Genomic DNA, 13247 nt, shown 5'->3' on the forward strand with positions numbered 1-13247 from the left:
TGCGAATTTCCAAATATTAAAAATATAATTCAATGTTATTAAATGTTAATGACTTGTCGGAATGACAGGTGTGGTTGTGAACGTTCCTTCACCATTCCGATCTCCTTCCTTACACAAAACTTTAGGTGAACAGCACAGCTGTCGCACACTAGAATTCTGCATAACATAAATTACTCCGATTCTTGATGATCCTATTCTTACACAAAATCCTAGATGGACAGCACAGCTGTCACACACTAGAATTCCGCATAACATAAATTACTCCTGATTCTTTATCCTCCTATCCTTACACAAAATCCTAGATGGACAGCACAGCTGTCACACACTAGAATTCCGCATAACATAAATTACTCCTGATTCTTCATCCTCCTATCTCATTCCTTCCACCAAGGAATTTAATTACATATATACATATAAATGTCCATCATTTAAACATTCTTTAAATCCTTTTAAAGAAGTAATATTACTATAGGTCCACATAAAAAATATGTACATATATATAAGAAGTCACAAGTATTTATATCTCACTGTAATTTATAGATTTTCTTTGAATTTTCGGTAGTAATTTTGAAAACATCTTCAATGGGTTGTTGTAAAAGTTCAGATATTTTAAGTGCAACTGCATGAACGGAGTAAGGATTTCCAATGGTGTGAGAATGTAGTGGGATATATGGAGCATCTGATTCCAAAACTAAACGTGTAATGCCAAAAGTTTTCACAATTTCTACAATATTGGAGTATCGGTCCTTCAAAATAAATGGGGTAATGCCAAAAACAATGTTAGAGAATTGACTGACGGCTGCTGAGTACAGTTGAGTGGAACATGTGAAACAATGCCAATGAATTAATTGGTCCGGTTTGCATATTTCACTTAGAATGGCCAAAACATGTTCATGCAGTGATGGTTTTCCTCTTGAGTGTATAACGATAGTTAAATTCAATGCTGCTGCCAAATACAGTTGCTTTCTAAAATATGTAATTTGTCGGTTGAAATCTCTCCTTGAAGGGTTGGTAGAATCATCTAAACCAATCTCTCCTACTGCCACTGTTTTTGTTGATTTTAATAAATTTTGAAGATCAGTCCAATTATGTTCCAGAGATGAAGTTGATGATGAGCTTATAATTTTAGGATGAATGCCAAAGGTGAATCTTAAACGGTTATCTTTCCTGAATTCGCTGCGCTGTGCTGAGTTTGGCCAAGCTGACGGAAAAACAAAGTTAGCAATGGCATATTTTAGTTCTGTCTTATAAATGCTTTGGGAGCCAAGGTCATCCAGATCCTGGAAAGCTCCACTACCCATCTGCCTACATAGTTGGTCTAGATGGAAGTGAGAGTCTATGATGGGTAGTGGTCCAGATAACTTTGTGCTCAACTGTCCAATTTGAAGTCCGTCTTTGTCCTTTCTTTCCTCGAATTTTAAAAGCCAAAGTTGTTCGTCTGAATTCAAATAACCAATGAGATTTTTGAGAATTTTCCAGTGAAGAATATGATAGATTTCCATTAGTGGAGTGGCAGGAATTTTGTAATCAGCAGCAGGTTCCATACAATTCAATTTCAAGAAAGAATCCACGAGTTTAACTTCAGAAATATGGAATTCTGTAGGCGGCAATTGTGTCCTAATTCTCATTATGGCATTCAGTTTCTCTTCAAGGCCTACTAGGTAGGAAGTGCCTAATGAACGTGCTAACTCTCGTAGAAGACCGTTCATTAGCTCAGCGTACATCACTTCTCTGTTCTTAAAGGTAGCATCAATGGCATTTGTGGGATGACAGCGAGTTATGTGCTTGTTCAGGAAATTGGCTGTCTGTTCCTGAGTACCACAAATCCAACAGGCAGTCTCTGGCGCCACATACCATGGTAGATGAGTTTGAATGGTGTGTCTTCTTGGGTTGGTAAATGTGTGAAAGCAAATATCACACTCCCTGTGTCTCAAGCGGACATTTGTAGCCTCACCTCTGATAGCTATCTGCCTTTTAGGTTCTGTTAAGTGGTCCTGGTTCTCCTCCTCCTCATAATCCAATTCTTCCTCACTCATTATACCAGTCTAGAAAATACTGAATGAACCTACTAATTATTTATTGTTACTTAATTATTTTTTTTTTATAAGGCTTTGAAAATGAGCAAATACTATTACCTTTATGTGTATTCATAAAAATAAAAATAAAACAAAAATAGGAAAAATATTACATACTTTAACATACTATACAAAAATATTTAAAAACATTTGTGACGAACATCATCACTCAAAACTCTTCGCTAACTACATCCACCACATAATCTGACAAATAGCTTGGCAGAAACCTCTTTCTTTTTACTCTATCTGATATTTCAGTTTTATCAGGTACTTTTAAAGTATTCTTATCAGGAGACAAGAGAACAGCACTGCTGTCACTATTGCCATTACTCATGTTAGCCAAATCCAATGGATCAGCACAACTACCATGATTAATATCATTCTCACTGTCTAAATCCAATCCAGGTACTTTTAAAGTATTCTTATCAGGAGACAAGAGAACAGCACTGCTGTCACTATTGCCACTACTTTCATCATTCCTATTCAATTGGACAGCACTGCTGTCACAGTTTGAATATGGAAGTGAAAATAAAACATCTGACCAACCATCAGGCAACTCGTTTTCTTCTTTTCTTGAATCCATATTCCCCTCTGGAACACACTGACCAAACAGACGGTTTCGAAGTCTCTTTATCCAAAATGGGACAATTTCGTCGTCACATTGTTTTATCCTATCATGATGTATTACCATCTCTTTCTTTCTACCTGTAATTTCATACAACACAGGGGACAATACTCTGGTTACTACATAGGGTCCCTGCCAGGGAGCCCTGAGTTTCTTGCTCTGACCTACTTTTGATGTTGAATCCAACTTGAAAACAATATCACCTACTTCGTAAGTTTTATGATACAATTTTATATCGTAAGTTCTTTTCTGACGAAGCTGAGCTGCCTGTAATTTTTCGCGCGCAAACTTATGAGCTTCCTGGAGAGTATTTTTTAGGTCAATTACATGATGAACGGTTTCCTTGGCTTCAAAATTGACAGAACAAGTTCCTGTTAGTAAATTGATTGGATGTAGTACTTCCCGACCTAACATCATCATGTTAGGTGTAAACCCTGTCTGTCTATTCACAGTTGATCGTATAGCACCAGAAATGGTTTGTAAATGAAGGTCCCAATCTTTCTGTTTTCCCTTCAAATAACATCTGATGGCTTGTAAAATGGTTCGATTAAATCGCTCAACTTGTCCGTTAGAACATGGTCTATATGGAGTGGTCCTAGTTTTGACGATTTGTAACAGTCTGCAAATATCATGAAACAAATGACCGTCAAAATTTTTCCCTTGATCGGTGTGAATTTGGACTGGACATCCCAATCTTGAAATGAAACCGTCTAGTAATGTTTTAGCCACAGTAATTGTGTTTTGATTAGGTAATGGAAACATTTCCATCCATTTTGTGAATTGATCTACTAACACTAATACATATTTGTTAGCAGAAGAACTCTCGTGTAGTGGTCCTAGAATGTCCATATGCAATTTTTCCATAGGAATTCCTGCGTGAAATTGACCTAGAGGCCCCTTTGGTTTGACGTTGGCTTTTTTGTTGACATTACAAGTATGGCAAGACTTCACATAATTTCTCGCGTCTTCCCTTAACCCATACCAAATGTAATTCTGTTTTAATCTTTCAATAGTTTTTGCCTGTCCAAAATGCCCTGATAGTTTAGCATCATGACAATTCTCTAAGATTTTGTGTCTTAAAGATCTTGGAACAACTAATAACAATCTTGAATGAACTGGATCTAACCATTTATAGCATAATATACCATCCTTAAGTACTAATTGATGTTTACAATTCCATAAATGTTTAATAGAAGGGCTACATAAATATAATTCATGCTCCTCTGGTTCTTTTTTATCCTCTAACCATACTATCAATCTGTTAAGTTCCTGATCTTTCCTTTGTTCAGCTCCCATATTGGTAATTTCAGACTCGCTTATCAAATTACAATTCACTAAACTATCTAAATTGGTTTCGTCCAAATCTTCTTCTTGCTCTGAAACACTCCTTACAGACAATGGAACTACATAATCGACATCATCTTCAAACGAACTCCAGACTTTTTGTGCTCGAGTACAATATGAGCAACCACCGCAAGGTAGCAATTTTATATCTGCACCAGCATAATAACAATTACAAGAATCTAAATCATCTGGTCTCCTTGATGGTCCATCTGCATTGGTGTGTAGTTTCCCTGCTCTATGTTGTATTACCATGTCATATTGAGACAATTCCTCTAACCATCTGGCTAGTTGTCCTTCGATCATTTTAAACCTTAGTAGCCATGTCAAACTGTTATGATCTGTCCTTATGATGAATTGTTGGCCTAATAAATAATTCCTGAATTGTCTGGTAAATACTACAATCGCTAACAGTTCTTTCCTAGTGGTACAATATTTCCTTTGGGCTGGTGCCAATACCCTACTTGCATAACATATTACATACTCTTTTCCACCAATTACTTGTAATAATTCTGCTCCAATGGTGGTGTGGGAGGCATCGGTATCTAGAATGAACTTTTCCTTTGGATCTGGATATGCTAATGTAACTGAGTTGACAAGTGCCTGTTGTAATGATTCAAAAGCTATCTGGTGTTGCTTTTCCCATTGAAAAATTACTTTCTTCTTTGTCAGAGCATACAAAGGCTCAGCAAGGGTGGCAAATCTTTTAATATGCTCCCTATGATAGTTGGTAAACCCAAGGAAAGATTCAACAGCTTTCTTCGTCAGAGGAACCGGCCAATTCAATATAACTTCTCTACTAGAGGGATTAACAGCTATTCCTTTCTCATTTACCAGTTTACCCAAGAAAATAACTTCTTTTTGGAAAAATTTGCATTTTTGTGGCTTTAATTTCAAATTATTTTCCCTGAATCTTTCTAGTACAGTTCTTAAATTTACAAGATGATCTTCAAAATCTTCACCCAGAACAATAACATCATCAATGTATGCTAGACATATTTTCCATGTCAAACCTGTCAAAATTAACTCTATCATCCGCTGAAAGAATGCAGGACTGTTACATAATCCAAAACTGAGTCTTATGTGTTCGAAAAGTCCATATTTAGTTATGAATGCTGTCTTGTGTCTATCGTCCTCGTGTATCTCAGCCTGATAATATCCTGATGCCATGTCTAGACAGGACATAAATTTACTACCTCTCAAAGTGTCGATACAGGTCTCTATTCTTGGAATCGGAAATGCGTCTTTTCGAGTAATAGAGTTTAATTTCCTGTAATCAATACAGTACATGATCTTCCCATCCTTCTTGCGAACTAGTACTGGGGCTGCACTCCATTCTGATGATGATGGCTGTATGACTCCTCTATTTAATAAATCTTTGAGATGCTTTTCTTCTTCTTCTCCTAACCCTAGTGGTGTTCGTCTCATTCTTTCTCTTACAGGAGCTGAGTTTCCAGTGTCGATCCTATGCTTAACCTTGGTATAATGTCCAATGTCGAGATCATGTTTTGAGAAGGTATCTTTAAAGTCCAGCAATAGTGACGCCAATCTCAGATTTTCGCTTAAATCTAAATTTTCCTTTGACGAATCTAATAAAGGTTTTAATTGTACAGGAAAATTGGAATACATTTCATCCCATTCATTTCTTAAGTCTCTAAGTTCCCTCTCCACTGTGTTAACTGACCTTACTGATGCTCTGTCCTCATAATCACACCTTTCCTCATCTATCACCCCACACATTTCCATTGCTGTACCAATGAAGCGATTTTTCTTCAGACTTATGGACTTATCTGTCAAATTGTTTAGGAAAATAGGTACTCTTGAATCAGCTTTGGTCAAAATATTTGGCATAATCAGCCCATTCAAAGACTTACTTGGTTGAATAGCCACTTCATTTTTAAATTCCTCTGCCAATCTTACTGGTAGTCTGACAGTTGAATTAGGTGGAACAATAAGAGTCTCTTCCAACGTTATGCGGCAAATTTTAAAACTACTGTTTTCTGATTTAACTTCATTAATAAAATGTTTTTCACCTCTAATTGTTATTGACAAGTCAGTCAAATCTATCACGGCATCAAGATGTTTAAGAAAGTCTAATCCTAGTATCACTTGATCATTGATTTTAGCTACTATAATTGTCCACTTGGTATCAGTCTTCCCTACCTTAACTGTAACACATTCTGTGTACCTTGCTGTAATGCTATTGTCTTTTCCAGCACCTTTCAACATTAGCGAGCCTTTAAAAATTACCGGAGGCTTACGTTTCTTTGCAAATTCTTCACTCATAAGTGTGACCTGGGCAGCTGTATCAATTACTGCGTTTACAGTTACCTCATTAATTGAAATACCTAACACAAGAGTATTGGATTCTGGATTTCGATCACTTGGATACAGTTGAACCTCACGTAATTGAGGATTATCAACACCATTCTTTGTATCTTCCTTTTGGCCACTATTGAAGTCTGTCAAGTTACAATGAACAGCACTGCTGTCACTAATTGTAACCTGTTTTTTTCCCAATACCTCTGGTTTTAATTCTCTAAGGCCACTATTAAAGTCTGTCAAGTTACAATGAACAGCACTGCTGTCACTAATTGTAACCTGTTTTTTCCCGAATACCTCTGGTTTCAATTCTCTAAAGGGAGATAATTGGCCTATTTGAGGTTTTTGGACTGATGAGCGACCTACATCTTCAGTCCTTGCTCGTTTAAAGTCCCCTCTCTAAGATTATTATTTGGAGATGGTGATCTGTTGCGTCTCATTGGCGACCAACTTTTCTTTGGACACTGTGTACTGTAATGGCCCATTTCCCTACACGTATAGCATTGTATATCCCGTATATCTCTGGTTGGACTTCGTCCTCTTGGTGAAGGCGACCTTTGGCGATCAGCAGTGGTTTTGGGACTGATTGAGTTGATAATCTTCTTGATGTCTGATTTAATGGTCCAGATATGTTGTTCTGTAGTTGCCATTCTTGTTTCCATAGTCTCATATTTTTTCTGTAAGTCTTGCATACTAGAATTATTTGCCGTTTTGACTTGACGTACTAAACATTCTGTACTTTCTTCATCTGAGTCATCATAAAACTGAACCCTTTTTACCTCTGGCTTTCTATACCCTAATAAAATCTTTTGGTTGTGAATGGAGCTCTTAACATATTGTAACGCTTGGTCCATTGTATTTGGGTCTTTCTCCATGGCAAATAGCGCTGCTTTTTTGTCCGTACACCCCTTCAAAAAAGCGTCAACGGCTATAGTATCAACTACATTCTCTGGTGTATTTAGATAACCATCTGTTGCTAGTTCCTGTATCCTTTCGGCAAACTCCTCTATCGACTCATCCACAAACTGCCTTACCTCTTGCAATTGACGCCTAATGGTGTGAGGTAAATCTTTATTCCCAAATCTTTGACTCAACTTTTGAACTAACACGTCATAGTCCTTTTGAACGGTCTCTTGGCGAGTACTCACAAATTTCAGAGCCTTATCTCTGAGGCATTCAATTAGACGATCTAATTTTTGTTCATTAGACCATTCATACTTCCTGGCTATATGGTTAAATTGCATGAAATACGGCTTCCATTCTGATTTCCCATCAAAAATGGCTAGCTTTGGTGGTGTTGGTCCAGAACGTTGATTGGATTTAACATCCTTACAGCTCGAGTCATCTTTTCCCTTCCCTGATGTTGGAGTTTTCCCATTGTTATTAACCTCTTCTTTTGAGTCTCCAAGTTTATCTGGATTTAAGCTTTGCAGAATCACTATACCAGGAACTAGCTGACATCTCAGTTACTTTACCCCTAAATATATCTCCTGGAGCTAGCTTTTCAGAAATAAGTCGTGATGTTTTAAAATGCTGTAATTGCTCTTCTAATGCAGTTAATTTCCTGCCATATTCTGCATCCCTTTGTTTCATCTGCTTATATTGCTCCTTGCTCCTTTCTCTTTCTTTATCCATCTCTTGAGCCTGTTCCATGACTTTATCCATTAATGTTTGACGTTCCCGTTGCATGCTCTCCATTTGTTCTGAAAAACCACCTTCTTTTTTTTTCAATAGTACTCTCATACTGATGTTGTAACTCACTCATTTCTTGTTTAATTTGTGTATTTTCAAAACTCAACTCTTTTTGACTTTTTTCCCTTTCCAGTTGATCCTTCTCCACTTCTCTTTGAAAATTATCTTTTGTTTGTTGGAGTTCAGCAAGGCATTCCTCTATCTCTGCTGACTTACGCCATAGTTGCTTCTCAAAAGTTACTTTTAAATCTTCAAGTTCTTTCGTATATTCCCTTTTTGAATGAACTTTGTCTTGTTCTGCAATTAACAACTTTGTCTTATACTGTTCTATTAATGCAGAAGTGTCACCTTGTGCTGTTGGTTGCTTTTCTGGAGTTTCTTCCTCTGGACTAACTTCAACTGTGCCATTCCTTATCAATGGGTCCCAAATCGTGTTTGGTACACCTTCTATCATCTTAAGATCTTCTAAAGTCAAGGTGCCTTTAATTTTTCTTGCTTTTATAATTAAATTGGCTCTGGCCTCCCCTATGTCTCTAATTCCCATTAACTCTTCTTTTGTCGCAGTATTGATGTTAATTGTCGACATCTTCACTTTTATTTAATACACAATAATTACTTCTATATCAAATAAATTTTAAGATACGTTTTAAATGCGGCCAGCACAGCTGACTCACTCAATGATACGTTTTAAATACGGCCAGCACCGCTGACTCACTCAATACCCCTAAATTAATTTTAACACGGCCAGCACTGCTGACACGATCATGTAAATTTATTTATTTATTTTTCTAGATTTCAGTTTATATTCTAATGTTTTATCTCAAGTATGCTCAATCAAAAAATTTACTTTAATCAATATGATTATCCATAAATATATATATATATATCTATAGTTTGAAAAAATTACAACAAAAATAACACCAAAAAACACAGCAAATATAAATATAATAACCAAGTATATGTGTAGAAAAAAATAATAAATCTTTATTTCAATTATATGTGTAGAAAAAATAGTAAGTCTTTATTTCAATGTACAACAATTAGACTAATATAACTATTCTGAATATCTATAGCATCAAACCAATATCTTTCTTGCTTTGTAATAATAATTTATATATATTCAATTACTAACATGTATATCACACAAACTGAATATATAATGCGGTATACTTTTATTATATACCCCAAAGAAAAATATACACACTGTAATAGTATCTGCCAATTGCTCAATTATGTCTATTTCTAATACTTTAATTAGTTTAAATTAAACAAATAACATACATTAGGACAGCACTACTGTCTCAATAATCATATTTTTGAATTTTGATAATTGGCCAGTACTACTGACTCAGATTAAATAAAAATTTGCCAAAAGAATTTCAATCTTTTGATGTTTTGTTTTTATATTTGTCTCCCTTTTCGTGTAACAACTGGTTTTTGTTTTTGTTTTGATAATTGTCTCCCTTTTCGTGTAACAACTGGTTTTGTTTTTATAATTGTCTCCCTTTTCGTGTACAAACTGAAATTCAGTTCATACGGTTTATATTTTGTTTGTTTTCACCTTTATTCAAGTGAAGTGAGTATATTCAATTCAATGGTTCAAAGTTTTATTGGTAATGGTGTGGAAATAATGCGTGAATGTTTAATTCACAGGGATAACACGGTTCAATTGACAAATTTGACCCGCGAAAATCAAAATTTCAACACGACGCGTTTCGCGTTGAAAAGACTATTTTCCACCTGTGTCAATGACTTTTACATCTGACACCAGTGAAGTGTTTGTGTGGGCTTGCTAATAACTTACCAACAATAACTGTCAGATTAGCGTAGCTTCTATAATATCTAGACTTCTTGTAGGAGCTGTGTAACACACCTCAGACATAGACCATGGGTTAGAACAGGAAGCCCCGAATTGCACGATCTCACTTCCGGCTAAGTATATATATTTCTCCTGAGAGTAGGAGCACCTCTGAGATTCACTACATTATCTCTACTTTATAGACATTAAATATATTTGAGTCTTTATCATTTTCATTATTTATAGCTAATGTACCACTAATTCAATTTGTTGATACATTATAGATGAACTATAAATTACTAATAATTTTCTGCACCACTATTTGTAATTGTGGTCTGATCACCCTGTATAAAATATTTTTAAACTATAATGGTATATATAATTTTACCCATACAGATCTTGAATAATACATTTTCCTTCGGAGTTTTACTAGTGCAGTTTCTTCTTCCCTCTGGGATTTCCTTTTTATCTGGTCTGTTTCATGTTTTAACTTCTGTACATCTCCTCTATCGTTTTTCAATTCTTCTTTAGTGATTGCTTTCAGTGCTGCCTCTCTATATTTCTCTGCCCACTTTTCTTTTATTTCTTGCACCTGGTTATTTAACTTTGTAATGTTTTTCCCGTTTTTAATCCTTGTGCATGCCTCCCTCCATACTTGCTCACTATTAGTTTGCATCTTTTCTGAATGCTCCGTGGCTGCTTTTAATAGAGTTTCACGGAAGTTGATTCTGAAGGTTTTATTAAATTCCTGAATCTTGCTTCGAAAATAAAGTTCAGTTTCATTAGATGCGAGTGATGCTTTTTTTTATTAATAGTCGTGTCCATTACCAATCCTTTTATTAATAGTCGTGTCCATTACCAATCCCAGCAAAACATATTAATACCTTTGTCAATAAATGACTTATATATTGCTTCCTGTACAGACTTTTTTTTTAAAACAAATATATTATAACAAAAAGAAGGTGTTATTTCTGTACTGTTGTTTGTTCTGCTTGTTGCTCTTTTCTCTCGGCCTCTCGACAGACGAACTACATCTGTGAGAGCTGAGTCTGGAATTTTACATTTTGTGGGGGAACTAGTCGTGGACAATGCCTTGGATGGTATTTGGCATTGCCGCCGTTGTAAAGGCAAACCGGGCGTTGTTGCCGATGTAGAGGCAGGCCGGGATCGACTGACACCTATAAGTTTCAAAATTCAAACTTTTTAATAAAATAAATAAAACAAAAATAATACAAAACAGTTACAAAGAACAATAAAGTAAAACAAATATTTTCAATTATTTCCCTAACAGAAAACAATAAATATTTTGATAAAACTTTATTTATGATCGCTATTAATTATCTTTATTCTAGTTAAACTTGTTTTAAAATAATTTACTTTAATTCTTAATACTTTTAAAATCATGACTTACCTATAAGTTTCAAAATTCAAACTTTGACGTCTCAAAGCAGAATTTCTACTTATATAGCAATCATTTAAATGATGTTATGCCAGCGTGGCTTTCTGTGTCACGATTTGATTAGAACATATCTACTATGGTAACTGTCCGAAATAAGGTCAAAATGTTGCATAAATAATTGTTCCATATATGATAGAGAGGTCAATTTGACTTTGGTGATAATGAATAATCTTTAAATGAACAGAGAACTGTTTGCATTATCCTACGGTATACATATTGATTAACAAAATCATTACCTTTCTTATTTAAATAAAATTTAATTAATATTTGTAACGTCAGCTATGTCCAATATTTATGTCAAATATCTGTCACAATAAATATATTGCGTAACTTATACATTTATTTTATAGTTATTTTCATCGTCACCTGATTTGACCTTTCTTATGTAAAATAATAACTGTTAGAAAGGTGTATGTCTGTTATAAGTTGAGGTTATAAGATTATAATGATGTGTGGTAATCAAGTAGAAGTATTCGATGTCCAGTGATGTAAAAATGATTAAGTAGTCACTGATGAAACAGAAACAGGGACGCCCACTGATCAACAAACACCAAACGTAGTTACTTATGAAACAGAAACAGGGACATCCACTGATCAACAAACACCAACCGTAGTTACTTATGAAACAGAAACCGAGACACCCACTGATCAACAAACACCAACCGTAGTCACTTATGAAACAGAAACAGGGACATCCACTGATCAACAAACACCAACCGTAGTCACTTATGAAACAGAAACAGGGACATCCACTGATCAACAAACACCAACCGTAGTTACTTATGAAACAGAAACCGAGACACACACTGATCAACAAACACCAACCGTAGTCACTTATGAAACAGAAACCGAGACACACACTGATCAACAAACACCAACCGTAGTCACTTATGAAATAGAAACAGGGACACCCACTGATCAACAAACACAAACCGTAGTCGCTAATGAAACAGAGACACCCACTGATCAACAAACACCAACCGTAGTCGCTGATGAAACAAAAAACAGGCACACCCACTGATCAACAAACAGATAGAGTAGTTTTTTTCAAAAGATTTAAAAGAGTGACTGGAATCTCAATGGTTACTGGTTACACTATGCAAAATCCTTGTTAGAGAACAGTAATGTCAGACAGAGTAGTTTTTTTCAAAAGATTTAAAAGAGTGACTGGAATCTCGATGGTTACTGGTTAGATTATGCAAAATCCTTGTTAGAGAACAGTAATGTCAGACAGAGTAGTTTTTTTTCAAAAGATTTAAAAGAGTGACTGGAATCTCGATGGTTACTGGTTAGATTATGCAAAATCCTTGTCAGAGAACAGTAATGTCAGACAGAGTAGTTTTTTTTCAAAAGATTTAAAAGAGTGACTGGAATCTCGATGGTTACTGGTTAGACTACAAAATCCTTGTTAGAGAACAGTAATGTCAGATAAAGTAGTTTTTTTTTCTTCAAAAGATTTAAAAGAGTGACTGGAATCTCAATGGTTACTGGTAAGACTATGCAAAATCCTTGTTAGAGAACAGTAATGTCAGATAAAGTAGTTTTTTTTCAAAAGATTTAAAAGAGTGACTGGAATCTCAATGGTTACTGGTTAGACTGCAAAATCCTTGTTAGAGAACAGTAATGTCAGATAGAGTAGTTTTTTTCAAAAGATTTAAAAGAGTGACTGGAATCTCAATGGTTACTGGTTAGACTATGCAAAATCCTTGTTAGAGAACAGTAATGTCAGATAAAGTAGTTTGTTTCAAAAGATTTAAAAGAGTGACTGGAATCTCAATGGTTACTGGTTAGACTATGCCAAATCCTTGTCAGAGAACAGTAATGTCAGATAAAGTAGTTTTTTTTTCAAAAGATTTAAAAGAGTGACTGGAATCTCAATGGTTACTGGTTAGACTGCAAAATCCTTGTTAGAGAACAGTAATGTCAGATAAAGTA

General features: G+C 35.3%; 1 protein-coding gene across 1 annotated transcript; it reads left to right on the forward strand.

The window, feature by feature from the left end:
* Positions 1-11488: 11488 nt before the first annotated feature.
* Positions 11489-12333, forward strand: LOC139494626 (putative uncharacterized protein DDB_G0290521). The gene is made up of 2 exons (XM_071282784.1): positions 11489-11519; positions 11834-12333. The coding sequence occupies exons 1-2, from the start codon at positions 11489-11491 to the stop codon at positions 12331-12333; spliced, it is 531 nt and encodes a 176-aa protein (XP_071138885.1).
* The last annotated feature ends 914 nt before the right edge of the window (positions 12334-13247 follow it).

This window comes from Mytilus edulis, chromosome 11 (genome assembly GCF_963676685.1).
Source record: "Mytilus edulis chromosome 11, xbMytEdul2.2, whole genome shotgun sequence".
NCBI lineage: Eukaryota > Metazoa > Mollusca > Bivalvia > Mytilida > Mytilidae > Mytilus > Mytilus edulis.